This window comes from Piliocolobus tephrosceles, chromosome 8 (genome assembly GCF_002776525.5).
Source record: "Piliocolobus tephrosceles isolate RC106 chromosome 8, ASM277652v3, whole genome shotgun sequence".
In the NCBI taxonomy this organism is placed as follows: Eukaryota; Metazoa; Chordata; class Mammalia; order Primates; family Cercopithecidae; genus Piliocolobus; species Piliocolobus tephrosceles.
Genome location: NC_045441.1, coordinates 38,368,257 through 38,385,056, shown reverse-complemented (window position 1 = coordinate 38,385,056; position 16,800 = coordinate 38,368,257). Strand labels below are relative to the sequence as shown.

General features: G+C 35.2%; 1 protein-coding gene across 2 annotated transcripts in view; it reads left to right on the top strand.

Moving 5' to 3' along the window:
- ZPBP (zona pellucida binding protein) overlaps window positions 1-16,800 on the top strand; it is a 153,503-nt gene that overhangs the window by 52,652 nt on the left and 84,051 nt on the right. For both annotated transcript variants that reach the window (XM_023232045.2, XM_023232046.2), the window contains exon 5: window positions 8,373-8,591. In XM_023232045.2, the coding sequence (XP_023087813.1) occupies window positions 8,373-8,591 (219 nt within the window). The remainder of the gene's footprint in view (window positions 1-8,372; window positions 8,592-16,800) is intronic.

The window sequence follows — 16,800 nt, the reverse complement described above, 5'->3', positions numbered from 1 at the left end:
TGTTCCCTGGATTCAAGTTACCATATGAATTTTTTTTTTAGCTCAATACAGCTTCTGTCATGCACCTCTTTTGTGTTATTATTGGCAAATATATATTTATGTGTTATAGGCCCAGTTTATACATTATGTATAAATTCTTCTGTGAAATTGCTTTTAAATCAGTAAAAGGGAAAAGAGTAGAAGAAATGCATAGTTGTACTGTCTTTTTGATTACATAATTACCTTAATTGGTGCACTTTGTTTTTTTGTGTGTGTGGATTCAGATACTGGCTGGCATCACATTTTTTTTATTCTGAATGACTTCTTTTGGAATTTATTTTAAGCTAGGTATGTGGCAAATATTGCTAATTATTTCTCCTGCCAGTTTAAATCTACTCTTGAGCCCTCTTAGTATTTTTACTTTTCAACTCTTGCATTTCCATTTCATTCTTTTTTGTAATTTCAGTCTTTATTTATATTCTCTATATGATGTGATTTTATAACCATATCTTCTTCAATTTTGGTTTCCTTTAATTCTTTTAGCATATTTATAATGAATTATTTGAAGTGTTTATTTTTTTAAATCCCACATCTGGTCACTGTCACAGATAGTTTCTGTTGCTTACCTTTTTCCAGTATATGTCCTGTTTCCTTACGTGTGTTACAAATTTTTGTCAGAAACTTCACATTTTAGATAATATAGTTATGTGTTTCTTAATGATGGGGATATGTTCTGAGAAATGTGTCATTAGGCAGTTTTGTTTTGTGAACGTCATAGGGTCTACTTATACAAACCTAGATGGTATAGCTTACTACACACATAGGCTACATCGTGTGGCCTTTTCTTCCTAGGCTACAAGCCTGCACAGCAGGATACTGTACTGAATATTGTATATAGTTGTAATACTGTGGTATTTGTGTATCTAAACATATCTGAATATTATAAAGGTAGACTAAAAATAGGGTATTATCATCTATGGGACTAAGATTGTATATGCAGTTTGTTGTTGACAAAACATAATTATGCAGCACATGACTGTATATTGTAGCAACTCTGAGGTGAAGTTGCTGGGTGAAGCCTCTGATGTACGTCCTTGAAAGATGCAGCTTGGGTGTACCCACAGCAGTTTTGGCAGGGCCGTCTCTGACTGTCTCTTTTCTGAAACGTACTCACTCAGGTGATTGATCTATTGCTTTCAACAGTGCCCTAGGAAATAAATTGCTCTACTGATCCAGTTAAATTTAGGTTTCTGGAAGTATTAGTTCTTTAGGTCAGTGTTTGAGATATGTTCTGATCCCAGTGTTTGAGATATGTTGCTTCTCCCAGGTGACTCTCTGTGTTGCTATCTGGCCAAGTTGTAGTTTAGCTTATAACTCCAGTGAATCTGTGAATCTCGTCTTAGTTGAGCTTGTCTACACTTACGCAAGTGAAACCAGTTCCTTTGAGATTCAGAGCTTTCTGTTCTGCAGCCTGGTCTTCTTCCCTGGGGAAATTCTCTGAGTGATAGCGCTGAAGCTGAGGCTGGGGACAGTGGTGTGCTTCTTTCTGGGTGACACCCTGCTTTAGGAGCTGAGCAGTTGATGTAGGGGTAGCAGGAGCCCTAGGTATCATCAGCTTACAGTCCTGATGTGGAACCCTTACACCACGAATTGGGGTAAGGGTGATGGAGGACTCAGTATTCTTAGTGTTCCTCTACCTGATTTAGAGCCTCTGTCTCAGGAGTTGGGACTAGGTGGAAGAAGGTAGCCATCACCTCTCAGCCAGATTCACCTGGAACTTAAATTCAGCAACACGGAGCTGGGGGTAGATGAGAAATGCTGACATCCTTCCTTTCCTGGGAGATAGTCTATTAACTGAAATTTGGGTGGGGAAAGAACCCTGTGTTAGGCTGTAGAAATCTGGAATGGAGTGTCTCTCTCTCTCCCTCTCCTTGAGCTGAGGGAAGGGAGGAAGGGAGCAGGTTTGATATGGTTTGGTTGTATTCCCACCTAAATCTCATGTTTAATTGTACTCCCCAATGTTGGGGGAAGGACCTATTGGGAGGTGATTAGATCATGGGGGCAGATTTCCTCCTTGTGCTTGTGATAGTGAGTTCTCATGAGATCTGGTTGTTTGAAAGTGTGTAGCACTTCTCCCTTCACTCTCTGTTTCTCTCCTGCTCCATCATGGTAAGACCTGCTTGCTTCCTCTTCACCTTCAATCATGATTCTAAGTTTCCTGAGGCTTCCCAGCCATGCTTCCTGTACAGCCTTCAGAACTGTTAGTTAAACCTCTTTTCTTAATAAATTACTCAGTCTTAAGTAGTTCTTTATAGCAGTGTGAGAACAGACTATTACACTATTTTTACAGACATTCGATAGACTTCTTTGAATAAATGTTTATTTTTTCTATGCCCTTAGGAAAATTTCCAAAGACTGTTTAATGGTTGTTTTTAAAAAAGAATTTATAGCAGCTTTGTTGGAGTTTGCAGAGCTCCTCCAGCTGTCTAGTCAGAAGTCTGTCTCCTACAGTTATTTTTTTAGTAGTAGTCATTACTTTATTCAGTTTATTTCTTCTTGCACGCATTGTAATAATTCATATTATGAATAATAATTTATTTTCTCCTAGAAATAGTTTTAATCCAACTCTCCAAATTCATTGACATGAAGATATTTATAGTGTTTTATGTAGTCATTTGTTTTTTCTTTATATATTAACTTTTACAGCTTTTTTCTGTTGTTAGTACGTTATTTGATGTTGTTCTTATGTATCATGGATTTTACTGTCCTTCTACCTGAATTATAATTTTTTTTATATTTCTCAGGGATTCATTCCTTCTTTGATTTTTCTTGTTCTCTTTCCCTAACTTGCTTTCTTGTGTTAACCTTGTTCTTTATGTAGACTCTTGAGTTGTACAGTTAGCTCATTTATTTTCTTTTTATTTTTTGGGTAAATCTAGTTAGACTATAAATTTACTTTTTATTACTATAATTGCATCCCACAATTACTGATATGTTTATCATCATTTCTAAATATTTAGTCATCTCTACTATTATTTCTTTTATAGTCATTTGTTATTTAGTATTTTATTTGTTTAAAATGTTTGAGGGATTTTTGTTGTTGATTTTTATTTTGATTTTTTTGTGTGTCAGAGAGTGTGGATTACATATTATAATATTGAAGTTTTGGATTTTATTGACTTCTTTCAAAGCCTCCTTTTGATTATTTTTATTTCTGGAATGCTAATTAAACATATTTATTGGCCAGGCGTGGTGGCTCATGCCTGTAACTTTCGGAGGCTGAGGAGGGCAGATCACAAGGTCAGGAGTTCGAGACCAGCCTGGCCAGTATGATGAAACCCCGTCTCTACTAAAAAAAACAAAAAATGTAGCCAGCTCAGTGGCAGGTGTACTCGGGAGGATTAGGCAGGAGAATCACTTGAACCCGGGAGGTGGAGGTTGCAATGAGCTGAGATCATGCCACTGCACTCCATCCTTGGTGACAGAGCAAGACTCCGTCTCAAAACAAACAAACAAATGAACATATTTATTAGGATTTCTTAACTTATCATTCAAAACCTTTAGCTTGTCTTTCATATACCAGAATCTTTAAATGTGGTGTATTTTAGGTACTCTCATGCAATTTACCAAATGTTTCTCAGGTATGTTATGTCTGCCGTTTAGCTTATCTATTTCATTTAAGTTATTTATTTTTTAACTTTGGTGATTTTTTCTTTTTATTTTGATGACTATATTTTCATTCTCCAATATATTAGATCTTGCATTTTTATAATCCCCACTTGTTTTTGGTCATATTCACCTGTTTTTGTTTTATAATTTCCTGTTCTTAATTTATTCCTTTCCTTAACATTTTGAGGATTTACATTTTTACATTTTATTCAATTTTAATAATGTACATATACTTCTTTGTATCCTTACCACCAATAAAATAGGTTTTATTGCTCTTTTATCTATATAGTGGATGTAAAAAAACTGTATCACTTATAATTTCCATTTTCCTTAATACTGTTATCTTTGAGCTTCTATTTATATATGTTCATTTTCCCATATAAGATTTTCTGTTTATATATTTTGCCTGTTTTCCTGTTTTTGTGCTTGTCAATTTCTAACAGTACTTTGACTATAGATCAGTGGTTCTCAAATTATGGTCTGTGAAACTCTGGGAGTCCCTGAGACACTTTCAAGGGATCAGTAAGGTGAAAACTAATTTCGTAATTATACTAAGATTTTATTTGCTATTTCTACTGTGTTGATATTTGCACTTATGGTGGGTAAATTACTGTCACTTATTTAGTAGAAAGCAAGGCAGTGGCCTTGAACTGTACTGGCAATTGAATAACTTCTTAGTTGAGACACTGCTGTAAACAAAAGCCAGGTTAACAAGGAAGAAAGTGGCAGAAGTTTATGTATGTGCTGTACCTATCATGCTGGAGAGGCCTCAATTCAAAACTATCTCCTATTGGTACCTTAGGGGCCTTGCTTACATAATACTTTAACAAAGAGTCATAAATCCAATTTAGTGACAAAACAAAGGAGAGAGCAATTCCAGTCTTCTAAAAGGTTAGAAAATGTGGGATGATAGTAAAATCTGTTCCCAGATTCCTTTGGTGCCTGCTGGTGCTTTCTCTGGACAGATTATCAAGTGTTATCTCCAGTAAGGAAGGAGTGGTGTCCTGCCCTTGGGCAAATGGAGGCTAAGGCCTGAATGGTCCCCTCCATTTTCAGCATCTTTAACCTTACAACCTTCAATATTTGGGGGAGAAATACTTTGTTTTTCTTCAGTCCCCCTTTTAGAGCTTTAGTTTTATAAAGTTTTACATATTAAAGTCCAAGTTGGTAGCTTTGGGGAGATTTGGGTTAGAGGTTCTAATCTGGCAAAGGGGGAGAAATAGATTGAAACAAGTAGAAAGCAACAAATTGGGTTCCATGTCTTACTGAATGAGTCTCTTCGTCCTAAGAATAATTAGCTTAGTTGAACAGATGAGCCTGATTTCAGGAGGTGGTGTTATAGGTGAATTTTTTTCAAATTCAGTCTCTATATGGTATAGGCACACTGATATTTAGTTGGAAATGTTTTTATGGAAAACACAGAAAAACAAAAGTTAATATCTGGAGCAGTCTGCAAACTAGTCTTTGAGTTTGGAGGGCAATCAGCTGAGAATATTTTAGATTTTGACTCAAAACATTTCAGTTGGGATGGACAGGGAGTGGCAATTTGATAGATTTTTCCAGATTGTTGTTTGAATCAGGGGTTCCACTGAACTTTCTGTACATACATAAGTTGTTGTAGTGATTTCTCCAAAGTTTATATCAGGTTGTCTAGCGTTAACTTGCAGGACTTTAGGAAAAGCCGTTTTGATGTCTAGGGATTTAGAGTCAGATGAGTGAGTGGGAGAAATATTGGAAATTTTAGTCTGGAGAGTCATAGTCAGATATTGGAAGAAACTAAAAATTCAAGACTCAGCCTAGATAATTTTTTAAAAACCCTCAAAAGCAAATGGACAAAGCTAGAATCTAATAAAGAGCATACTATAGTTTTTAAATTTTTCTTGAAACATAATTTTTTTCTCTCTGGTCACTTATTTCTACCAAAGATCACAGTGAGTCCAGTTTGGTTGTAAAATAAGTTTTAGCCTCATTATAGTTGGCTTGATTAGTTATATAAACTATAGCAAGGCCGGGTGCAGTGGCTTACACCTGTAATCCCAGCACTTTGGGAGGCTGAGGCAGGTGGATCACTTGAAGTCAGGAGTTCGAGACCAGACTAGCCAATATGGTGAAACCCCATCTCTACTGAAAATACAAAAATTAGCCGGGCATGGTGGTGCACGCCTGTAATCCCAGCTACTTGGGCAGCTGAGGTGGGAGTATCGCTTGAACTTGGGAGGCAGAGGCTGCAGTGAGCAGAGATTGCGCTGCTGCACCCTAGCCTGGGCAACAGAGTGAAACTCCATTTCTAAATAAATAATTAAATAAATAAACTGTAGAAAAAATAATCATTGACCTTATTATAGGCTCTTTTAAAGTTGGCTTTGCTGAAACTTGTCAGAAGGAAAAGACTTTTAAAATACTCTCCAGGTTAGGAAGTCAAGCCATGGACTCACCCTCAGATTTTACCTGTAGTACTTGAGTGAATTCTTTTCTTGAAGTCCCCAAAGTATTTAGAGTATTCTGCACCTCTCAGAAACTGATATTTTTTTTTACTTACCACAAGGCTAGTAACCCTGTAAAGGAACCATGTAGATAGCTTACTTGGCCAGTTTTTCCAAGGGATTAATTGGATCCTTGTTAACCTTTAGTTCCTTAAAGCAGCCTGGTCATACCTGAAAATGTGACATCCCAATCAAAGCCTTTGTAATATGTGTTTTTAACTGTGTCTTGTTATGAAAGGAAACAGATTCTTATTAATGTTATGCAAATAACTATATTGCCATAAAATAAAAATATTTATGGTTAGTTTCTCAATTCAGAAGAAATCAGAGAGAAAGGTAAATGTTTTGATTTTGCTTACAAAAATATGCTTTACCCAATTCCTGCAAACTATAAGTAGCTTAAAAAAAAAAAAAAGCTTTCTCGACTCTGGAAAAAGAAACAAAAAATAATCAGCAATGTTTTCAACAAAAAGTAATTAAAAATTATTTTAGTCCTGCATCAGTTCAGTCCCACATAATTCTTTTTCTGCTTGATGTTAGATTAGCAATTTTATGAGTCTAGTTTTTAAAATGGGAGTTATTCAAATTCTTAACCAGTCTAATTGTGTTATCTCAGTGATGTTGGAAAACTGTACTTAAGTGTATTTAAAGTCTATTCCATGAATCTTCTTGAAGACACTTTAGGATTTGCAGAGAGCTTTTGAAGGAAAAACAAAAGCAACAGAATAAAGCAGTAACACATCCAGAATGTTTATTAGGGACCAGTTCTGCAGGCACTTTTGCCTAGCAACTCCAATAATCTCAGACTCCCAGAAGGCAGAAAGATGTTCAGTGCACCAGGTGCTTAAGAAGACAGTTTTATCTTGAAGAAAAGGATTCCTGTCTTGTGGAGGGAAGTGTTTACCAGCCAGGGGCTAATCCTGCAAGCAGCCTCCCACCTGCAGCGTTAACTCTTTTATGCACATAAGCTGATCCTGAATTGTTGCTGGTTTGTGTCTACTGCTGGAGGCTCAGAAGAGTATACTTTTGATACAGTGTTTCAGAGAATTTGAGGGACATTTTGACTTAAATTCAGACTTAGTTCTATTTCAGGAAATACCTTCATATGGGTCAGATTTCTGGAGAGAAAAAGTTTTCTTTCTCTGTCCCCAGTCATACTGTGACTCACTAGAGTTTCTAGCTCTGACCCTTCAGGTTCAGTTATTCTATGTGATATTTGTATGTATTACATATCTTTGATGTTATAAGTCATGATATATGTATGTATACATGATAAATGTGTACCTACGCTGATGGATGAATCAGTACAAAAAGCATGTTAGAATTCCTGTTCAGAAATGAAACCTATAGAGGTTTCCTTAGCAATTAGAAGCTGTCTGGTCTCTACTCCGACTACAAAGATGGAGGGTAGCTAACTATGTGTACTTAATTTTAGCTTAAATGTGTAGGTAGGAAAGTAAACAATGGCTGGGTGCACTTCAGTGTGTGCAGGAAGCTTTTCCTGAGCATAATCCAGGAACAGGCAGGGAAGTCTCCCTTGTTTGACAGAAGTAGCAACAGACCACCCTGTTTTGGAAGATGAACTTTTCTGACTTTTGGTATTGTAGTGAATTTCTTTTCATTTTTATTTTTCTTGTGTCATTTCGGTGAGAATTTGGGATGGGTAAAATATATATATATATGTGTGTGTGTGTGTGTGTGTGTGTTCTCAGTTCCAGCTGTTGTACTCAATAAAACTAATTGTGTATCTATTAGAAACATATATTTTTGAATATTGTTCATAATTATATGAATAAAATTTCTTCCAAGATAAATATTTAAACTTAGAGAAGTGTTATACCTGAGTTTGAGCAGCATAGTGTTAAGGTTAATAGAATAGGCTCTGGGACCAGGCTCCGTAAGTTAGAATCTTAGTTTTGAAAGCATAGGCATTGGACATGTGACATAATCCCTGCCTCCCTCAATTTCTTTATGACAGGTAGAAAATCTTAATGATGCTGAGAGATTCAAATGAGTCACTATTTGTGAAGTGTCTATCATAGTATTTGGTACTTAGATAAGTGTTGGTACTTAGATAAGTGTTGGTACAAGATAAGTGTTGGTGAACTAAAAATAAATATAATTGTATCTAAAAACATGTACCAAGAATTTATACCAAGTAATCATATTTCTTAAATAGTTACAATATGTTTGAATTATAAGTAACCATTTTTTTGTCTTTCTCTTCTTAATTTTTTACAGCTTATCGTGAGCCTCATTATTATTATCAGTTCACAGCTCGATATCATGCAGCTCCCTGCAATAGTATTTATAATATTTCTTTTGAGAAGAAACTTATTCAGATTTTAAGCAAACTGCTTCTTGACCTTTCATGTGAAATTTCCTTACTTAAGTCTGAATGCCATCATGTTAAAATGCAAAGAGCTGGTTTGCAAAATGAATTGTTCTTTACATTTTCAGGTAAGTCTATACAATTCATTAGAAAAGCAAATGGAGAACACATAACTAAGAGTTAAAAAATGTTGTTAATTACTCACAGCATTTTTACGATATAAACACTATACATCTGAATATATTTTGTTCTCTACTTTGACTTAGTGCTATTAACCCCTCAAATAGAATTCTACTGATTCATGTACTAATGAAAAGTTTGCTCTCTCAATAACACTGTTATGATAAATTACTGTAGAGTGGAATTTAGTGTAAGGAAAGTCATGCTATTTAGGTATAATTATTTAATTTGTAAAATCATCTAATTATAAGATGGGTTAATATCATAGACCAGAGGTACCATTCAGCTTAGTATACTTTTCTTAATAATGTGGAGTAGAGGCCCAATATTTTCTGGAAAACAAAGAATTGGACTTTATACTTATATCTTTGTATTTATAATGGTTTATGAATGACCACTTAGGAATACCCACCTATGTGTTTTTAAGAGGTCCCAGTGACAGTAGGGCACCCCTCCCCTTTCATCACAAATGTTATTGCTTGCTAGTTTCCTTCCTCCTTTTTTAGTGTGTGTGTGTTTTTTTAAATCATTATTTATCTGCTATCAGAGTTGGATTGTATTTAACCATTTCCCTGACTTTCCCTTCTGTTTCTTTTTTGGCCATCTAGGATTGAAGTTTTAGAAACACAGTTGAGAGGCATGAAGCTTTAAGTGGAAAAAACAAGAGAAGTTCAGCCTTATTTTCTGTCTTTTATCTTCCTTACTTTTCTCCTGTCTTTCCTTCTCTTCTCCTCTCTTTCCTTCTCCTCGGCCCTCCCTTCCCCTCGCTACTCCTTTTCCCTTCCCTGCCCTCCCCTCTCTCTCCTCTTCTCCAGAAATACATTGAGAGTTTTTCTCCAACCCCTGGGTCTGTTTAATAGGTAGATCAGTTCTTAGAAAACCTGAAAGTGTGGCTCTCTTCAGGTTCAGCACTTTGGGAGGCTGAGGCAGGTGGATCACTTGAGGTCAGGAGTTTGGGACCAGCCTGGCCAACACGGGGAAACCTGCCTCTACTAAAAATACAAAAATTAGCTGGGCATGGTGGCGTGGGCCTGTGGTCCCAGTGGCTTGGGAGGCTGAGGCAGGATAATCACTTGAACCCAGGAAGCTGAGGTTGCAGTAAGCCGAGATCATGCCACTGCACTGCAGCCTGGCTGACAGAGTGAGACTGTTTAAAAAAAAAAAAAAAAAAAGGCTGAAAATGTACTGGAACTCATAAAAGAGATGATATCCAATAGAAATGAAGCATTATGGGACTTGATTTGCATTTCTCCAAAGGCAAATGTTGTTGAGCATCTTTTCATGTGCTTATTGGTCATTTGTGTATCTTCTTTGGAGAAATGTTTATTCAAGTCCTCTGCTCAATTTAAAATTAGGTTGTGTGTCTTTTTGGTGTTGTTGTAAGAGTTCTTTATATATTCTGAATACTGTATTCTTATTAATATGTGATATGCAAATATTTCTTCCATTTTATGGGTTGTTTTCTTACTTTCTTAATAATGTCCTTTGATACCCAATTGATTTTAATTTTGATGATGTCCAATTTACCTGATTTTTCCTTGTGTTTCTTGTACTTTGGGTGGCATTTCTAAGAATATGTTGCCAAATCTGAGGTCATCAAGATTTACTCCTTCTGTAGTTTTAGCTATTACACCTAGGTCTAAGATTCATTTTGAGCTAGTTGTGTATATAGTATGAGGTATGGGTTCAGCCTTATACTTCATATTTTGCATGTGGCTATCTGGTTGCCCAAGAACATTTGTTGGAAGAGACCATTCTTTTCTACATTGAATCGTCTTGGCACCCTTGTTGAAAGTCAGTTAACCATAAATATGTGGGCTTATCTCTGGACTCTCAATTCTATTGCATTGTTCTGCATTTCTGTTCTTATGTCAGTATACCATTTTGATTACTGTTTGATTTGTGGCACTTTGGAAATTGAGAAGTGAGAGTCCTCCAATTTTGTTCTTCCTTTTTAACATTGTTTTGGTAATTTGAGATTATTTTTAATTCCATAGGATTTTTAGCATCTCCTTCTCCATTTCTGACAAAAATCACCATTGGGGTTTTGATAGGGATTGCATTGGATCTGGACATAGCTTTGGATATTATAGCCACCTTAACAATATTAAGTCTTTTAATCTGCGAACACAGGTAGCTTTGCATTTATTTAGAACTCGTTTAATTTCTTTCAGTAGCATTTTACAGTTTTCAGTGTATAAGTATAGTGCTGTAACTCTTGATAAATGTATTTCTAAGTATTTTATTATTACTGATGCTATTATAAGTAGAATCTTCTTAATTCCCTTTATACTTTGTTCATTACTAGTGTATAGAAATACACTAGGTTTTTTAAAAAATGGATTCTGCATCCTTGGTTGAATTCCATTGTTAGCTCTAATAGTGTTTTTGGTTTTGTTTTGTTTTTGTGAAATCTTTAGTAGTTTTTGTATAGAAGATCATGTTGTCTGTGGATAGCAATAGTTTTACTTCTCCCTTTCCACCCTGGATACCTTTTACACCATTTTCTTGCAAAATTGCTCTTGTTTGAACTTCTAGCACAATGTTTAGTAGAAGTGGCAAAATTGGCATCTTTGTCTTGTTCTTGATCTTAGGAGGAAAGCTTTCAGTCTTTCACTGTTGAGTATGATATTTGCTGTGGGTTTATAATGAAAGGATTTTGTATTTTGTTAAATACTACTTTTGTATGAAATGAGACTATCATGTATATTTTTATTTTTCACCCTGCCTTCTATTAATGCAGTGTACTCTATTTTTATTGTTATATTTTCAACAACCTTTGCATTCCTGGATTATACCCTGTATAGGTATAATATATAGGTATAATAATTTACAGGATTATACCCTGTAAAGGTCATGCTGTATTCTTTACCATACTACTGGAATTGGTTTGCTATTTTTTTTATTAAGAATTTTGCATTCATAATGGATATTGGCCTGTAATCATATAATTTTCTGGCATTGGTGTCAGGGTAATGCTAGCTTCATGATATGAGTTAGGAAATGTTACCTCCTCTTCTGTCCTTTTGGAAGAAAGTGAGATGAATTTTATTTAATTCTTCTTTAACTGATAGAATTCATTACTGAAGCTTTTGGATTCTGGGTTTTTCTTTGTTGGCAGGTTTTTGATTACTGATTCAAACTCCTTACTTAGTTATAGACCTATTCATATTTTCTGTTTATTCTTGAGTCAGTTTTGGTAGTTCGTGTGTTTCTAGCAATTTATTTCATTTAGGTTACCTAATTTATTAGCCTACAATGGTTTATAGTATTCTCTTGTTATCCTTTTTATTTCTGAAAGGTAGGTAGTAATGTCTCTACTTTGATTTCTCTATGTGAATGTTTGTCAATTTTAGCCTTGCATTTTTTCCAAAAACCATTTTTTCTTTATTGCTTTTTCTCTTCTCTAGTTTATATATTTTCTACTCTTTATTATTTCCTTCTTTTTGATAGCTCTGAGTTTAATTCATTTTTCTTCTTCTAGTTTCTTAAGGTGTGACATTAAGTAATTGATTTGAAATCTTTCTTCTTGTTAAGTACAGGTGTTTACACCCATACATTTCCTTCTGAGTACTGCTTTAACTGCAACCCATACTTTTTGGTAAGTTGTATTTTCATTTTCATTCATCTGCAAGTATTTTCTAACTTCCCTTATACTTTGTTTTGACTTGTTTGTTGTTTAGGAGTATGGTGTTCAATTTCCACATGTTCGTATACATTCTAGATGTCCTTCTGTTAAGGCTTTCTGATTTCTTTCTTTTGTGGGATAGAAGTCTAGTCCAAATGACCACCAGGATGGCTAAATAGTAGAAAGAAGAGATTTATTGTGACATCAACTTGCAGTTTGGGAAGATATGATCTTTGGTGTGGACTGAAGGCACTCTCTCTTCCAAAGGGAAAGGGTCTGTATTGACAATAGGGTCTTATATATTCAGCTTGTTTTGGGTAAAGCTATACATATTTATGAGGGGGGTTGAACACATGTACAATGGGTAGACATGTATGTAACTTACATTCCATGTTCACTTTGGGGTGGGTTTTAGCATTAAAACAAGGTAGAATTTGGCTCTGTCTATTGCAAGGCTGACTATAAAACACAGAGAATTTGTGCAGTCTCTATTAGCTTGCTGAAACTGGCTTAAGGCCTGCAGTTGCCTTTCAGGAAGGAGTACTTGTAAGGCAGATTCTCTGTCCAGTCAGAATTTTAGTGGTCTCAGTTGTAAATCAGAGTTAGGAAGGGAGTCTGGCAATTTGTCTGATAGCTCCTGTTGTTAAAGAGTTTAGCAAGGTGTGTTTGCGTGCATGTGTGTGTGTGTGTGTGTGTGTGTGTTTTGTAGCCATAGAAATTTAGGGAATTGACATGCCAGCTGAGCCCTGAACCTTTAGCTCATAGCTAATTTTTGTTTCCTTAACCTTGGGGTCCATCTTAGTTGATAAAGGGGCATCTATTTTTGTTTCTCAGATTACAGAAGCTACTTTATATCATTTTCATCTTCTTTTTTTTTTTTTTTTTGAGACGGAGTCTCGCTCTGTCGCCCAGGCTGGAGTGCAGTGGCCGGATCTCAGCTCACTGCAAACTCCACCTCCTGGGTTTACGCCATTCTCCTGCCTCAGCCTCCCGAGTAGCTGGGACTACAGGCGCCCGCCACCTCGCCCGGCTAGTTTTTTTGTATTTTTTTAGTAGAGACGGGGTTTCACTGTGTTAGCCAGGATGGTCTCGATCTCCTGACCTCGTGATCCGCCCGCCTCGGCCTCCCAAAGTGCTGGGATTACAGGCTTGAGCCACCGCGCCCAGCCTCATCTTCTTATACTTACTGAGACTCTTTTGTGGTTACACATATGGTCTACCTGGAGGAATGTTTCATGTGTACTTGTGAAGTATGTGTATTCTCCTGTTGTTGGGTGGAGGCTTCTGTGCATATTGTATAGATCTAGTGTTGTTCAAGTACTCTATCTGCTTATTGATCTTCTGTCTAACTTTTATATTCATTATTGAAGGTACGGTATTGATGTGTTCCACTATTACTATCTACTTTTCCCTTCTGTTCTGTCAATTTTTGCTTTTTATAATTTGGGACTCTGTTGTTAGAGGCCTATATACTTATAAATGTTATATGTTCTTTAATACATTGGCCCTTTTATCAAAATATAGTGCATTTCTTTGCATCTTGTAACAATTTTTGACTTAAAGTTTATTTTATCTGATGTTTGTATATAGATCTGTTTATATTTTTTGTTTCTTCTTGAGTTAGTTTTGGTAGTAGTGTGTTTCCAGCAATTTGTCTATTTTATCTAGATTTGATGACTGTTTGCACAAAATATCTTTTTTTCATCCATTTACTTTTAATCCATGTTTTTTTGTTGTTGTTTTTGCACCTAAAGTGAATCTTTTGTAGACAATAGTTAGATCCTGCATTTTTATCCATTATGTCCACTTCTGCCTTTTAATTGGTGCCTTTAAATTAAGCCACTTACATTTAAAATTATTACTGATAAGCGAGGACTTACTTTTGCCTTTTTGCTACACATTTTCTATATTGTGTGGGTTTTTTTTACATTAATTGACTATTTTTAGAGCAGTTTTTACTTTACAGAAAAGTTGAGCAAAGTATAGACACACACATTTTTACATGCATAGTTGTATGTAAAAAGTCATTAACAAACCCAAGGTCACTTTGATTTTCTTCTTTGTTTCCAGCTTTCCAATTCTGTGTATTTTACAGATATCTCTGTGATTATATTATGAAGTTAATTTTGGTTAAATGTATAAGTCTAGACTTATTTGCATGTGGATATCCAGTTGGTCAAGCATCATTTTTTAAATGACTATATTTTCTCTCTTGAATTGCTGTCTTTTCCTTTGTGAATGATCAATTGAGTATATTAACATGGGTATATTTCTGAGATTTCTGTTCACTTATATTGGTCTCTGTTCTTTCATCAGTACTACACCATCTTGACTTCCGTAGTTTTATAGTAAGTCCTGAAGTTGGGTAATGTCGGTCCTCTGTATTTCTTGCCTTTAGTAATGTGTTGGCTGTTCTAGGTCTTTTGCCTTTTCACATAAATTTTAGAAGCAGTTTGTAGATAAGCACAAAATATTTTACTGATATTTTGAGTGTCATTGAGTTTAAAGTATATATCAAGTTGGCAAGAACTGACATTGTAACAATAGTGGATCTTCCTATCTATGAACATGGAATATCTTTTTATTTACTTAGATCTTTGATTTTTTATCAGAGTTTTACAGTTCTCCTCATACAGACTTTGTACTTATTTTGTTATATATTTCATTTTTGTTAGTGTAGTGGCATTACATTGTTTTCAAACTATAGTTGTTTATTACAAGTACATAGGAAAGCAATTGACTTTTTAAAACAATTTTTAATTGTATAAATTTAAGATGTACAACATGTTTATACACACACATATGTACACATTAAAATAATTACTGCAAGTCAAGCAAACTAGCATATCTATTATCTCACATCATTATCTTTCTTTCCGTCTCCAACTCATGGTAAGAGCATGTAAAATGACTCTTCTTGCAAGTTTTTAGCATATAATACAGTATTATTAACTAGAGTCCTCATGTGGTACATCAGAACATCAGATCTCTAGATTTATTCATCCTTCTTAACTACAACTTTGTTCACTTTGATTCACATCTCATTACCACGACCCCTGCCCTGCCCCTGGGTAATCACCATTCTACTTCCTGATTTTATGTATTTAGTGTTTTTTTTTTTCTTAAAGTGAGATCATTCTGTATTTTTCTTTCTGAGCCTATATTATTTCACTTAACATATGTCCTTTAGGTTCATCTGTATTGTTGCAAATGGCAGGATCTCCTTTTTTAAGGCTGAATAATATTCCTCTGTGTGTTGTGTGTGTGTGTGTATAATGCATTTATTTATTTATATTTATTCAGTCATCCATCATTGAACACTTAGGTTATTTCCATATCTTGGCTGTTATGAATAATGCTGCAGTAAACATGGGAGCACAGATATATGTATGAGGTTGTGGTTTCATTTCTTTTGGATGTGTAGTCAGAAGAGGGATTGCTTGGTCAAATGGTAGTTCTGTTTTTAATTTCTTTAGTAACTTCCATACTGTTTTCCACAATTGTTGTACCAATGTACATTCCTACTAACAGTATACAAGGGTTCTAGTTTCTCCACACCCTCACCAGTACATTATCTCATCATTTTGACAGTAGCCATCGTGACAGGCATGAGATGATATCCCATTGTGGTTTTCATTTGCATTTCCCTGATTATTGGTGATGTTAAGCACTTTTTCCTTTTTCTCTTCTTCTCCTTCTGGCATTACCATTTTGTATATTATACAACTTATGTTATTATTCCACAGTTCTTGGATATTCTTTTCTCGTTTTTTTTTTTTAATTATTTTTTTGAGAAATTTCTACTGATGTATTTTCAAGCTTCAGTCTATTTGATTCTTTCCTCCAGCCCACTGATGGGCTCATCAAAGGCATTCTTCATTTTGGTTAAAGTGATTTTGATATCTAGCATTTCCTTATGATTGTTAGAGTTTCCATCTTTCTCACTGCATTATCCATTCTGTTCTTGCATCTTGTCCCATTTTTTCCATTAGAACTCTTAGCATGTTATTCATAGTTATTTTATATTTCTGTACCATAATTCCCAAATCTCTGCCATATCTGAGTTTGGTTTTGATGGTTGCTCTGTTTCTTGAAACTGTGTTTGACTTTTAGTATGTTTTCCATTTGTGTGTGTGTGTGTGTGTGTAAAACTGACCAGTATGCACCAGGTAGTAAGAAATTAGTTAAATAATTCTTATAGTATGTGATAGTTCTGTTTATCTGGCTAGAATTTGGGCTTTGTTTACTGTTTATTGTAGTACTAGAGGCTACATTTTTTTTTATCCTCTTGTTTTTGTCTTTCCTGTGGTCTTTGGGTGATATGGAGACTTTTTCTTGAGTAAGACTTGAAATGCTCTCCATTATAATACCATGGCATTATATGGAACTCTGTAAATATAGTGGTAATATATGCATGTATGGGGGGTAAGCATCCTGTAAGTCTGTGATTTGCTCTGTTTTTTCAGAGAGCCTGTGTCCTTTGCCTGAGACCTTCACAGGCGCTTCTCTTTCTCACTTTACACTGAGAA